At 45.6% G+C, this 14,152-nt stretch overlaps 1 protein-coding gene across 1 annotated transcript in view; it reads left to right on the top strand.

Annotated features, from left to right (window-relative positions):
- The first annotated feature begins 226 nt into the window (after positions 1 to 226).
- Positions 227 to 14,152, top strand: part of LOC115170670 (SRC kinase signaling inhibitor 1-like) — a 60,193-nt gene continuing 46,267 nt past the window's right edge. The window contains exons 1-2 of the mRNA XM_029726915.1: positions 227 to 326; positions 6,116 to 6,186. Of these exons, the coding sequence (XP_029582775.1) occupies positions 227 to 326; positions 6,116 to 6,186 (171 nt within the window). The remainder of the gene's footprint in view (positions 327 to 6,115; positions 6,187 to 14,152) is intronic.

The following is a 14,152-nucleotide window of genomic DNA, read 5'->3' as shown; positions in this document are numbered from 1 at the left end:
GGGCCTGATGATGGTGCAGTAGTATATTCCATAGGATGAATAGTAGCACTGTGTTCCTCCATCCCCTGGACTGGACTGGACTAGACTGGACTGGGTGTGTTTACCGTGTGTAGACTAGAGGCTGTGGGGCCGTAAAGGGTTCAGGGGCCAGCCAGTGTGTTTAGGTGTCTTTAGGGCTAGCAGACAGACAGACGGGTGGAGTTGGGAGCTGGGCAGTGCCAGGGGAATGTTTGGTCAGGACTACCAGGTGTGGGTATCTGCAGGCAGCCAGGGAGGCAGCCAGGGAGGCAGCCTGGGACACAGGGAGCGCTCCGCGGCTGCGGGGGGTAAGTACAGCTCTGTGAGCTCTACAGCTTTTTAAAGGGCATAATTTTTTAATCCACAGCCCTGCTATAAAAACCTGTAGTTATGCCAGGACTTTGCCTTCAGGGGTGAACTTTCAGCGGCTCCTGAAATGGCGTGGCTTTTAGAAAAACTGCTGGGTGCTTTTTAAAACAGCAGTATTTCCTGTCAGCTTTGTTAGTTTTCATTTTGGTGTGGCATTTATCCTAAAACTAACAGCTGGCAAGCTTTGCTGCCTCTGTTACTTTGTCTCTGCCCACTCGAGTCTAAGGCAACATTTAATGTAATCCTATCCAGTCGCTCGCCTAATGGTTGTGTGTATATAGTTCAGAGGGGGTACAGTATACTTGTATATATGCTGTCTGCCAGTGTGTGCGTTCGTGTTTGTGTAAGTGTTTATGTAAGTGTTTGTGAAGCACATCTAACGCAATGCATGCAAGGCCAATTTGGGAACGCTTGAGTGGAGGAGGAGGATGGATGAGATGGTGTGAGTGGAGGAGGAGAAATGGAGGAGAGGAGATGGTGGGAGGGCATAAATAGAGCTGTGACTGATCGTGGACGAGAAGCAGCAGGAAATCTGACGCACAACTTCCTGTTTTCCTCCCCCCTCCAGTACGAGTCTGTCAATTCCTTTCAAAGTGATCTCTCCCTCTCATTGAGTCTCAAAAGCCGGGATGCTGCCGGCAGCACCACTGACGACTCACTAGACCATGTTGTACAGAGGACGCTCAAGGAACCCCACTGATGTTGAATGGCGAATCATCGTACACAGCATTCGAGTACGGAGTCGGGTATTCTCTCTGCATGTCTGAAAAAAGGGAACTGGTTTGATGGTGTCTATAATAAGCACTGGTGCAACACACAATCCCATCCTCTGTCAGTATCACGTGTTAGGATTCAAATCACTCGATCAGACAGGTAGCGTTGTGACTGCTCCTCTTCCTCAGAGTAAAATACTACAGCGTAGCTGGCGTCAGGGACGGGGGTCACCCGCATCTCTAAGCATTATTAAACCAACGTAATATTCTGCCATATAACTATCCTCTCAGGGCTTGCCAGACGTCCAGCTACAACAGCAAAAACAATGGCCGTCATAAACAGTATGATGATGTCACTGTAAGGGATGGAGGATTCATCAGCAAACGGTTTTACTGAGCATCTGTTGGGATGTTTGGCTGCCTTGTCGCTCTGCATGCTGGATATAAGGACTGAGGATAATAATGAGTCTGCTCTAAGCCTCCGCAATCACATCCTGTTAATTAGCTCTGGTACTGCAGCAATCTCAATCAAACGTTTTTTCATCCACATGCTACAGCAGTGACAGGGACAGGAAGAGATGAGCGCATCACCCCATGACTTTTTCTCTCTGCAAGTCCACATCTGCCTGCTGCAGTTTAAAACAGATTTGCCCAAGTGTTAGTCAGGTTACAGGAGTGTTCCTGATAGATTACAGTGTTTCTACTGCGTTTCTACGGCAACGTGACAGTCATTACCATGACAAAGCATCATAACAGCGTCAAACTTTACCAAGGCCTGTTTCTATCCAGTGTAGCCAGAATACTTTTTTTCAAAGGCTGTCTTGGAAGAATTACCAGACAGACTCAAGAATCAAACTAGCTCTCTTTCTTATTTTCACTTTTTTTTTCTCGAAAGCTGCATGTACGCCCCTCTGTCACTCTGTGCCTGAGTGACAGATGGAAAGATGAGGAGATTACGCCTCCTTTGTTCCAAAAACAAAGAAAAGGAGAGCAGAAAAAATGTAAAAGAGTGATATACGACACATGCGGAGGGAGGGAGATTGGGAGACAGCGGGAGGGATGGCAGGAGTGTGCGTGATTGAGAGAAGGTGACAGATAGAGGGAGAGTGAGGCTGAGGTCCTCTCCCACACTGAGAGCTCCCATAGCTACCTCCCACTGACTCAGTGAAGCAGGCTGCAGAGGGAGGCAGACACACTGGGCAGGCAAGGACGACTGAAGGACGGAGAGAGAAAGAGAGAGAGAGAGATGGCTGTGCATCTTTGACGGAAAACATACTTGTTCTCAAGCAGCAAGAGAGATTGAGAGAGAGAGAGAGAGAGAGAGAGAGACAGACAGAGAGAGATTGAGAGAGAGAGAGTGATTGAGAGAGAGAGAGAGAGAGAGAGAGAGAGAGAAAGAGATGGCTGTGGGTGCATCTTTGACAGAAAACAAGCAGCAAGAGACCAACACCTTAGAAGTGAGAGATGGCAGCCCACAGATTCTACACACATGTCATTGCTGAACTGAGGGTAGTATAGGGAAGGGTAGTGTAAGGTAAGGTAAAGTCAGTTAGATTAGGATAAGGTAGGGTAGGGTAAAGTCAGTTAGATTAGGGTAAGGTAGGGTAGGGTAAAGTCAGTTAGATTAGGGTAAGGTAGGGTAGGGTAAAGTCAGTTAGATTAGGGTAAGGTAGGGTAGGGTAAAGTCAGTTAGATTAGGGTAAGGTAGGGTAGGGTAATGTCAGTTAGATTAGGGTAAGGTAGGGTAGGGTAAAGTCAGTTAAATTAGGGTAAAGTAGGGTAGGGTAATGTCAGTTAGATTAGGGTAAGGTAGGGTAGGGTGAAGTCAGTTAGATTAGGGTAAAGTAGGGTAGGGTAATGTCAGTTAGATTAGGGTAAGGTAGGGTAGGGTAGGGTAAAGTCAGTTAGATTAGGGTAAGGTAGGGCAGGGTGGGGTAAAGTCAGTTAGATTAGGATAAGGTAGGGTAGGGTAAAGTCAGTTAGATTAGGGTAAGGTAGGGTAGGGTAATGTCAGTTAGATTAGGGTAAGGTAGGGTAGGGTAATGTCAGTTAGATTTGGGTAAAGTAGGGTAGGGTGAAGTCAGTTAGATTAGGGTAAGGTAGGGTAGGGTAGGGTAATGTCAGTTAGATTAGGGTAAAGTAGGGTAGGGTGAAGTCAGTTAGATTAGGGTAAGGTAGGGTAGGGTAGGGTAAAGTCAGTTAGATTAGGATAAGGTAGGGTAGGGTAAAGTCAGTTAGATTAGGGTAAGGTAGGGTAGGGTAATGTCAGTTAGATTAGGGTAAGGTAGGGTAGGGTAAAGTCAGTTAGATTAGGGTAAGGTAGGGTAGGGTAGGGTAAAGTCAGTTAGATTAGGGTAAAGTAGGGTAGGGTGAAGTCAGTTAGATTAGGGTAAGGTAGGGTAGGGTAGGGTAAGTCAGTTAGATTAGGATAAGGTAGGGTAGGGTAAAGTCAGTTAGATTAGGATAAGGTAGGGTAGGGTAAAGTCAGTTAGATTAGGGTAAGGTAGGGTAGGGTAAAGTCAGTTAGATTAGGGTAAGGTAGGGTAGGGTAAAGTCAGTTAGATTAGGGTAAGGTAGGGTAGGGTAAAGTCAGTTAGATTAGGGTAAGGTAGGGTAGGGTAATGTCAGTTAGATTAGGGTAAGGTAGGGTAGGGTAAAGTCAGTTAAATTAGGGTAAAGTAGGGTAGGGTAATGTCAGTTAGATTAGGGTAAGGTAGGGTAGGGTGAAGTCAGTTAGATTAGGGTAAAGTAGGGTAGGGTAATGTCAGTTAGATTAGGGTAAGGTAGGGTAGGGTAGGGTAAAGTCAGTTAGATTAGGGTAAGGTAGGGCAGGGTGGGGTAAAGTCAGTTAGATTAGGATAAGGTAGGGTAGGGTAAAGTCAGTTAGATTAGGGTAAGGTAGGGTAGGGTAATGTCAGTTAGATTAGGGTAAGGTAGGGTAGGGTAATGTCAGTTAGATTTGGATAAGGTAGGGTAGGGTAAAGTCAGTTAGATTAGGGTAAGGTAGGGTAGGGTAGGGTAATGTCAGTTAGATTAGGGTAAAGTAGGGTAGGGTGAAGTCAGTTAGATTAGGGTAAGGTAGGGTAGGGTAGGGTAAAGTCAGTTAGATTAGGATAAGGTAGGGTAGGGTAAAGTCAGTTAGATTAGGGTAAGGTAGGGTAGGGTAATGTCAGTTAGATTAGGGTAAGGTAGGGTAGGGTAAAGTCAGTTAGATTAGGGTAAGGTAGGGTAGGGTAGGGTAAAGTCAGTTAGATTAGGGTAAAGTAGGGTAGGGTGAAGTCAGTTAGATTAGGGTAAGGTAGGGTAGGGTAGGGTAAGTCAGTTAGATTAGGATAAGGTAGGGTAGGGTAAAGTCAGTTAGATTAGGGTAAGGTAGGGTAGGGTGGGGTAAAGTCAGTTAGATTAGGGTAAAGTAGGGTAGGGTGGTGTCAGTTAGATTAGGGTAAAGTAGGGTAGGGTAAAGTCAGTTAGATTAGGGTAAGGTAGGGTAGGGTAGGGTAAAGTCAGTTAGATTAGGGTAAAGTAGGGTAGGGTGGTGTCAGTTAGATTAGGGTAAAGTAGGGTAGGGTAAAGTCAGTTAGATTAGGGTAAGGTAGGGTAGGGTAAAGTCAGTTAGATTAGGGTAAAGTAGGGTAGGGTAGGGTAAAGTCAGTTAGATTAGGTTAAAGTAGGGTAGAGTAAAGTCACTTAGATTAGGGTAAAGTAGGGTAGGGTAAAGTCAGTTAGATTAGGGTAAAGTAGGGTAGGGTGAATCAAATCAAATCAAATCAAATTTATGTATATAGCCCTTCTTACATCAGCTGATATCTCAAAGTGCTGTACAGAAACCCAGCCTAAAACCCCAAACAGCTAGCAATGCAGGTGTAGAAGCACGTTAGATTAGGGTAAAGTAGGGTAGGGTGAAGTCAGTTAGATTAGGGTAAAGTAGGGTAGGATAAAGTCAGTTAGATTAGGGTAAGGTAGGGTAGGGTAAAGTCAGTTAGATTAGGGTAAGATAGGGTGGGGTAAAGTCAGTTAGATTAGGGTAGGGTAGGAAGGGTAGGGTAGGGTTTTCCTCATCACTTGCTCTGTCTCTCCTCCCAGTATGTGTACTCCATCCATATCCCCCCCCAGTCAGTCCCTTCACCATGGTGACTAAACTCCTAAAGTGGCTGTCATATGATGGCAGGATGCTCTCTTCCAGCTCCCTCTCTTAACCTCTAAAGTCTAAGCCTTTGGGGGAGGGGGTTCTACTAAGCTAACATATGGAATTGTTTTAAGATGGTCATACCATGGATCATTTAGCTATTTGATTTTGAATTGTAGGACCCCTTTAGGTATCCCCACAAAATATTTAACAATTATTTGATAAAATATTGAATTAGGCTTTTACTACTATAGCCCATAGAAAAGCATTGAATGACACATTCATAAATGACAAAATAGACAGTAAAAAAAATTCTAAGGTCTTGAAGTGTCTGTCCTATATCTAGGAAATATTGGAAGCTCACAAAATATTTTAGTTTTTTTACACATAATTAACCCCATATTTTTTGGTGCACAAAATTACTTACTTTCATTCGTTTGTATGGGTTACCTTCAGACGAGTCCCGTGACACATGTGGGGATCGTACATCAAAACAGAGAGTGGTCGTAAGAGTAGGCCAAACCATTCAGACGCTACAGATGTTTTTGTGAGAAGGCCGATTTTTGGCATGTCTCCTGGTCCTACAAACACCGCTGTACCTCGGCCACCTTTCATCGCAGATGTGGAAGGCCGACATAGGCGGAATGTGGTGAATTGAGACGCAGTGGATTTTGCAGCCCAGGCAACAAAAAAAAACTGATATCTCTATCTTAAACTGACAGATTTTAGTTTTTTCTTCGAGGATTTTTACTTACAGGACTCTTAAGGATTAATATCTAATCCTTCATGTTCACTCATCTTCCTCCTTCTGTTTCTATATCTCCCTCTCTGTCGCCCTGTCCATCCATCCTTCCTTCTAAACCGACTGACACATGCCCTTTCTCCTCAGGCAAACACATACCTCTGTATAACTCTCTCACCCTGCTCCCCCCCAACCCCCCACCCCCACTGTCCTCCACGGTAACCGTGGCTACGCAGCTCGGCGCCGGCAGGGCGGGGCCACTGGGGGAATGTGTGATGAGCATAGACATTAGCCTTTTTGATCGGGGATCACGTTTGATTGGAGAGAAACTACAAAGCCCAGTGCCCTGCCAGGCACCCCTCAGGAATCCTGTAGCTGTCTCTCTCGCTGAAGCTGCTCCCTCTCTGTAGTACATCATCAATACAGAAGCAGACTACAGTGGATATTGCCCCTAATGACTTGGACTGTGGTCGTTTGTAGCTCAGTAGGTGGAGCATAGTGCTTCTAACACCAGGGTAGTGGTAATGATTCCCTGGACCATGCGTGCTTAAAATGTATTCACGCATGACTGTAAGTCCCTTGGGATAAAAGCGTCTGCTAAATGGCATATATTCTTCTTATTATATTATGTACAGGGCTGAACACATCCACGCCCAGGCTGCCTTCCTTCGCCATAGAGAGGTAGTGAGGAAGTGAGGAAGAGCCATGGAAAACACTTTTCTCACCCCCGTGAAGAGTGTTGGTTGTGGGGTTTTGACCTGAGAGGAACCCAACTCCCACTGGTGGAAAGATCCTCTCTCTCTCTCTCTCTCTCTCTCTCTCTCTCTCTGGGTAAATCTGGGTCAGTCTGCGTGACAGACACTGACCATTATCGCCACTCATCCATGCAAAGAATAGAGATGGGGAGAGGGAGGAAGAGTGGGAAAAGAAGGGGGAGCAAGAGAAAGAGGAAGGAGAGAAAGAGAGATAGAGCTTTCTCCTCTGTGCTCGTGGCTGAGTGGCGGATTGGATACTCGTCCCCTCTGTGTCTGATTCTGCCCCCTTCACACGTTCACATCTAGTCATCATCTTCCTGTGTAGATACAGAACTACACACACACACACAGTTCGAAACACGCATGTGCCACACACACACAGATGGTGCTAGGTGATTGGGTAGGGTGATGAGATGGTTGATTCTCCTTCTGATGTCCTCCTGGTGTGACTGTGTGAGACTGTTGGACCTCGGTCTCTCTTCGCAGGGCTCTGTAAGTACTGAACATTCTCTCATTTGTCCAGTGCTCTGTGTGTATTAGCCTTGAGTGCTAGCCTCCGTGTGGTTCGCTAACCGTGCTGTCACCATCATGGTGTTGAGATGACAAGGGCACACCGTGTGCTCCACTCTATTTTGAGACTGTCAGAGGATGACAGGGGTCCATGTCCCTCTCTATGTCGCTGCTCGTCTGTCTGTCTGTCTGTCTGTCTGTCTGTCTGTCTGTCTGTCTGTCTGTCTGTCTGTCTGTCTGTCTGTCTGTCTGTCTGTCTGTCTGTCTGTCTGTCTGTCTGTCTGTCTGTCTGCCTGCCTGCCTGCCTGCCTGCCTGCCTGCCTGCCTGTCTGTCTGTGTCTGTTTGTCTCCCTAGTTGTGTCCCTAGTTTTGTCTTATCCCCCCACCCCAATTTTCCATCTCTGTTCCTGGTACATTTCTCATTTCAGATGTTGCTGCATATCTCCCTCCTCTGTCCTTCCCTCCCTCACTCTTGTCTCCCTCCATCTCTCCCTCTCTCCACTGCTGTCATTCCACGGTGTGCTCCACAGTAATTATTTACACTGAGCGCACTCTCTCTCCATGTCCTCTAATTTGTTCCACCGGTGACACCTGATGTGCAATTATGTAAAAAGACAAACAAAGCAAATGCCAAGCATGTCCTCTGACCTGAAGAATGATGACTGGATCGTACTTGTTATAGCACACTGCCAACACGCGCCCACACACACACACACACACACACACACACACACACACACACACACACACACACACACACACACACACACACACACCACACACACACACACACACACACACACACACACACAGACACACCACACACACACACACACACACACCCACACACACACACACACACACACGCCCACACACACGCGCCCACGCACACACACACGCACCCACACACACACACACACACGTGCACATTCACACATCTACACACACACATGGACATGCACGCACAGTCGTTCACACAGACACACACACACCAGGGACAAGCAGTGTGACGGCCTTATCTTTCCTTCTCCTCTCCTTAACCCCTTCCGTGCCACAGACAGCGGCCCCTCGAATCTCTTCCAGGGATCTCAGGGGTCCTGGTTGTTTCAGCACCATGACACCCTCTGAGTCCTCCTGACACCAGATCTCCGGTAATGAGCCTATTATAACCCTGATCCTCTGTTATCTGAAGTGGAGTCTCACAGAGCCAAGAGGCAGGGGAGATGATAGATGAAGAGCAACAACCTCCCTCACTCCCTCACACTCATCTCCCTCTCCGTCTCTCTTTCTCTCTCCTCTCTCTAAAACACAGGAGAGGGGGATTATGGGAGCTAGATGATAGCAGCTCTGATATGGACACATTCGACCTGAACCAGTGACTAGGTTAATTTATTTGTTTATTTGGATCCCCATTAGCTTTTGCAGAGGCAGCAGCTGCTCTTCCTGGGGTCCACAAAAAACACAGAACATGACAAATAACAAAACACTGATAGACCACTGGACAAAAGGTCTGTAGGTCCAAAAACAATGTCAAGACAAACAAAGTGATACTGCAGAAGCTATGCTAACCTTGTAAATGTCACGGTACCAGTGAACAGTAAACGGAAGACATGCCCTTTTGAAAAGGCTAGTCAGGTTTAGACAGGCATTCCTTTCGGGATGAAGCACGCTCCCACAGTATGTTTCTCATCTGTCACACTCGCTAATAAACTCAGGAAAACCAAACCCACCTAAAAACACCCGGCTCCCCTTTAAACTCAACCTGAGGTAATTATCAGTCTGAGCGGTAATCATGTGCGCACTAAAGCGCTGCTGTGCGGATTTGTCTGTTTGATGGGGCAGCTGAGCGTTTGCTGGGCTAATCCTCTTTATGTTGCTGTCTGTCGGAGCACAGTCACACCTCCACTGGGGAGGGCGTCGTCGTTGACTACGTGGAATCCCACCGTGGGTTGTCTTGTCTGTGTCGTGTCGCTTCCCTCCGCTCTCTACACGTGTAGGCAAACACTGTAAAACCGCTTACTTCATTCAAAGCTGCTGAGAAATTCACTTTACCTGTCTCTCTGTGTATGTCTGGCTGCAGGGGTTATGCCTGCGTCCCAAATTGCACCCTTCTCCCAATTTAGTGCACTACTTTTGACCAGGGCCCGTTGGGTACTAATTTGGGACACTGTTTAGGAGTGCAAACGATTTCCTGGTTTTCCGAGGTTATGAGAAAGCAGAAGGCAGACATACAGTACCGACGGGATTTTAGTGCTCCTCGTTCATTTAATATCTTACTGGCTTACAGTGATAAATCCCCTCCCAGCTCCCTTGGGCCCGGATTATGTGTTCTGTACCTGTTTACTGGGGACAGCGGTAGGTGTTGTAGGATCTATCGGGCCACAGCCAGGGAAAACCTACTGTTGTATGTTGGGCATCTGAGTATCAGAACACAGGGAATGTATGTGTATGATAGAGTTTATGTTACCGGGGTTATATGAGGTATCTGTGTGTTGGAGCCCAGTGAGTGTGAGGGGATGCCCTGTGAGGTGATACTGTAGACAGCGTAGACACCCTGTTGGAGCCCGGGAACAAGACAGTGCTGAGAGGGAGGGAGAATGTTTTTCTGTGCTTTCCAGAAGGTAAAGATAGAAAGACAACAGAGTGGCATGTTGCCCTTCCATTCGGCAGGTAGCCTAGCGGTTAAGAGCATTGGGCCAGTAACCGAAAGGTTGCTATTTCGAATCCCCAAGCTGGCTAGGTCCTAAATATGTTGCTGTGCCCTTGAGCAAGGCACTTAACCCTAATCGCTCCTGTAAGTCGTTCTGGATAAGAGCGTCTGCTAAATGACTCAAATGTAATTACTAACAGGTGCACTGATGCTCTGTAGCCATCAGGTGGCGCTGAGGAGGAGAAGATGAACTGTTGCTTGTGGAGGAATCAAAGGACCAGCCTGCTCTCATAGAATAGACGTAACATAGTAAATGAAAATCCGGGACACTCAAATTAGTCTGATGTGTTACGTTTTGGTATGGCTACATAAGACAGAAGGTTGGTCGTGGTGGATGGGTGGGCTGCTCCATGTCAGCCCAATGCTGCCACATGGCATACTGGCTGTTGATGTTGCGACTGATTTTGATGTTTCACTGATGCTTATTTTATCTCCCACCCTACTCCACCTCAGCTCCTACCCCTATCCCCACCACGACCATCTCCTCTCCTCCAAAGCCCTGTGCACTCATTAGTAAAAGAGAGAACACTTGACTCAACACACCCAACAACAAGTGTCTGTCTTGTCTCATGTCTCTCACTCCTCGTCCCCAGAAACGTCAAGCTGTTGCCATGGCTAAACAACATGTCTCTCAGAGATGGTGGAAAATAGAGACTGAGGCCCTGGCTGCTAGTGTGTGTGTGTTTTCTCTTTCTCTCTCTCTCTCTCTCTCTCTCCCCATTTATCATATAACACAAACGTCTAGCAAAGGTTGCATGTTCAAATCTCATCACGGACAACCTTAGCATGTTAGTTAACCCTTCTCCTAACCTTAACCCTTTAATGTAAGTCCTAACCCTAACCTTAACCCCTAACCCTAGCCCCTAGCCTGGCTAAAGTTTGCTAGGTGACTAACGCTAACGAGGTGGCTAATGTTAGCTAGGCTAGGGGCTAGGGTTAGGGTTAAGGTTAAAGTTAAGGTTAAGGTTAGAGTTAGGAGTTACATATAAGGGTTATTAAGGTTAGGGTTAGGAGAAGAGTTAACTAACATGCTAATTTGTAATTTCATATATGTATTGCAAATTTGTGACATATTGTTTGAATTGCAATTCATAACATATTATATGAACTGTAATTTGTAACATATCATACGAAATGAATGATAGACCTCCACAAATGAACACATACCATACCAAACATAACATATACTAATATGAGTGTCCCTGATTTTGGTTTACTATGTATGGATCCATATTTCATGATATCATTTCATCTTAACACCTGTCTGCATATCGTTTACAATATTGAATATTCCAGCATCATGACTCAAACGAACATGGTTCAGAACATCTTGTACTATTACACACAGTGCTGGCAATGGAGGTGACAAACAACACAGGCTGGTTAAAAGCAGTGTGGTGTGTAGTTGAGAGAATTCTCCTGCTGCAGTAAGCGACCCAGCAGCACCCACCCAGATTTCTAGCTTGAGCCTCCCAGACAGACAGACACACAGCCACCAGCACTGTAACAGACGGAGAGACAGCCTCTCCGCCTCCCGTCTGTGCTGCCTAGCCTGCCGTCCATCACACAAAACCCTTGAAACCCAGTCACAACCACCAACACCCACACACACACACACACCATCTCCACAGAGTCCCCCATCCATCCCTGACTGCTCTCCTCTCTCTCACACACCCAGGCAGACTGACAGACTTCCCCATGCAACTGCTCCGTATGTCAGCCCAGCGCTGCCACACGCCATACTGGCTGTTAATGGTGTTGATGTTGCGACTGATTTTTGATGTTGTCACTGATGCTTATTTTATCTCCCACCCTACTCCACCTCAGCTCCTACCCCTATCCCCGCCACGACCATCTCCTCTCCTCCAAAGCCCTGTGCACTCATTAGTAAAAGAGAGAACACTTGACTCAACACACCTAACAACAGGTGTCTGTCTTGTCTCCTGTCTCTCACTCCTCGTCCCCAGAAACGTCAAGCTATTGCCATGGCAGAGATTGTGGAAAATGGAGACTAAGACGCTGGCTGCTAGTTTCTCTCAATTCAATTCAATTCGCTTTATTGGCATGACGTAACAATGTACATATTGCCAAAGCTTATTTTGTATATTTACAATATAAAAAATAAATACAAATGAGAATCAAAATTGTCAATGGGACAACAGTAACAACAATAACCAAGGGTCAAAATAACCATACATTCAACAATAACAATAGTCATACAGTAGAGTACATGTGCAGGTTTATTGGTCTGTCAGACACTGTCCCTCAACTTATGGCAGGCAGCAATGTAGTGCGCTGCCAACACACAGCTCTCTGCGTCCTCCCCCAACAGGACGGGTAGCCTATCCTCATTAGAGGATTACAATTTGGGGAAATGACACTCTCTAATTGTTTTATATTTTTTTACATTTTGTCAGGAAATGCAGCTCTGTCTCATGTTCTGCTGTTGTGCAGTGGTTGCACAGCCTTTCCTCTACAGGGAGCCAGGTTTTCCTGTGTCTACCCTTCTCAATGGCAAGGCTGTGCTCACTGAGCCTGTAGTTTGTCAAGGTTTTTCTAAGGTTTTGATCAGTAACCATGGTCAAATATTTAGCCATAGTGTACTGTCGATTTAGGGCCAGATAGCACTGCATTTTGCTTTGTGTTTGTGCTTGTGTTTCCCAATAAGCAATGTAGTTTTGTTTTGACTGTGTTGTCATTTGGTTTATTCTGATTGATTGGATGTTCTGGTCCTGAGGCTTCAGTGTGTTAGTAGAACAGGTTTGTGAACTCAGCCCCAGGACCAGCTGGATGAGGGGACTCTTTTCTTTGCTCAGCTCTTGGCATTGCAGGGCTTGGTAATGATATGAGAGGGGGTCACTGTATTTTAGATGTTTCCAAAACTTAATTGCTCTTTTTTGAGTTTTTATTATTAGTGGATATTGGCCTAATTCTGCCCTGCATGCATTGTTTGTAGTTTTTCTCTGGACATGTAGGAGAATCTTACAGAACTCTGCATGTAGGGTTTCAATGGGGTGTTTGTCCCATTTGATGAAATCTTGTTTTGCAAGTGGACCCCACACCTCGCTGCCATAAAGTGCAATTGGTTCAATGACATATTCAATTAGTTTTAGCCAAATTTTAATAGGTATTTCAATTTGAATTTGCTTTTTAATGGCGTAGAATGCCCTGCATGCTTTCTCTCTCAGTTCATTCGCTGCCTCATTAAGGTGTCCAGTTGAGCTTATTTTTAAACCTAAGTAATTGTAGTGTGTACAGTACTCTATATATTTTGTACCAATTGAAAACTTTGGTCTAATTCCCTGAGATCTGGATCTTCTCTGGAAAATCATTATTTTAGTCTTTTTGGGGTTTACTGCCAGGGCCCAGGTCTGGCAGTACTGCTCTAGCAGGTCCAGGCTCTGCTGTAGGCCATGTGCTGTGGGTGACAGCAGGCATAGGTCATCTGCGAAGAGTAGGCATTTAACTTCTGAATTGTGGAGACTAACACCAGGGGCTGAGGATTTTTCTAGAATAGTGGCCAATTCGTTAATGTAAATATTGAAGAGTGCAGGGCTCAGATTGCAACCCTGACGAAGGCCCCGCCCCTGGTTAAAGAATTCTGTTCTTTTCTTACCAATTTTAATGCTGCACGTATTGCCAGTATACATTGATTTAATTATGTCATATGTTTTACCCCCTACACCACTTTCAATAACTTTGTAGAACAGTCCTGTTTGCCAAATAGAATCAAATGCTTTTTGGAAGTCGATAAAGCAAGCGTATATTTTGGTATTATTTTGGTGGACATGTTTATCTATCAGGGTGTGTAAGGTGTAAATATGATCAGTTGTGCGATGTTTTGGTATAAATCCAATTTGGCTTTTACTCAAGACATTGTGCTTATTAAGGAAGTTTAGAACTCTTACATTGATGATACTACAGAAAACCTTCCCCAGGTCACTGTTCACACAAATGCCTCTGTAATTGTTAGGGTCAAATTTGTCTCCGTTCTTAAAGATTGGGGTTATGAGTCCTTGATTCCAGATGTCAGGGAAATAACCTACACTCAGGATCAAATTAAACAGTTTTAATATAGCCAATTGAAATTTTGCACTCTCTCTCTCTCTCTCTCTCTCTCTCTCTCTCTCTCTCTCTCGTTCTCTCTCTCTCTCTCTTCCCCCTTCCCTTCCCTCTCTCTCTCTCTCTCTCCTCTCTCCTCTCTCCTCT

The sequence above is a fragment of the Salmo trutta genome, chromosome 32 (assembly GCF_901001165.1).
Source record: "Salmo trutta chromosome 32, fSalTru1.1, whole genome shotgun sequence".
NCBI classification, from domain to species: domain Eukaryota; kingdom Metazoa; phylum Chordata; class Actinopteri; order Salmoniformes; family Salmonidae; genus Salmo; species Salmo trutta.
Note: the sequence above shows the minus strand (reverse complement) of the source record. Positions and strands in the feature narration are given on the sequence as shown.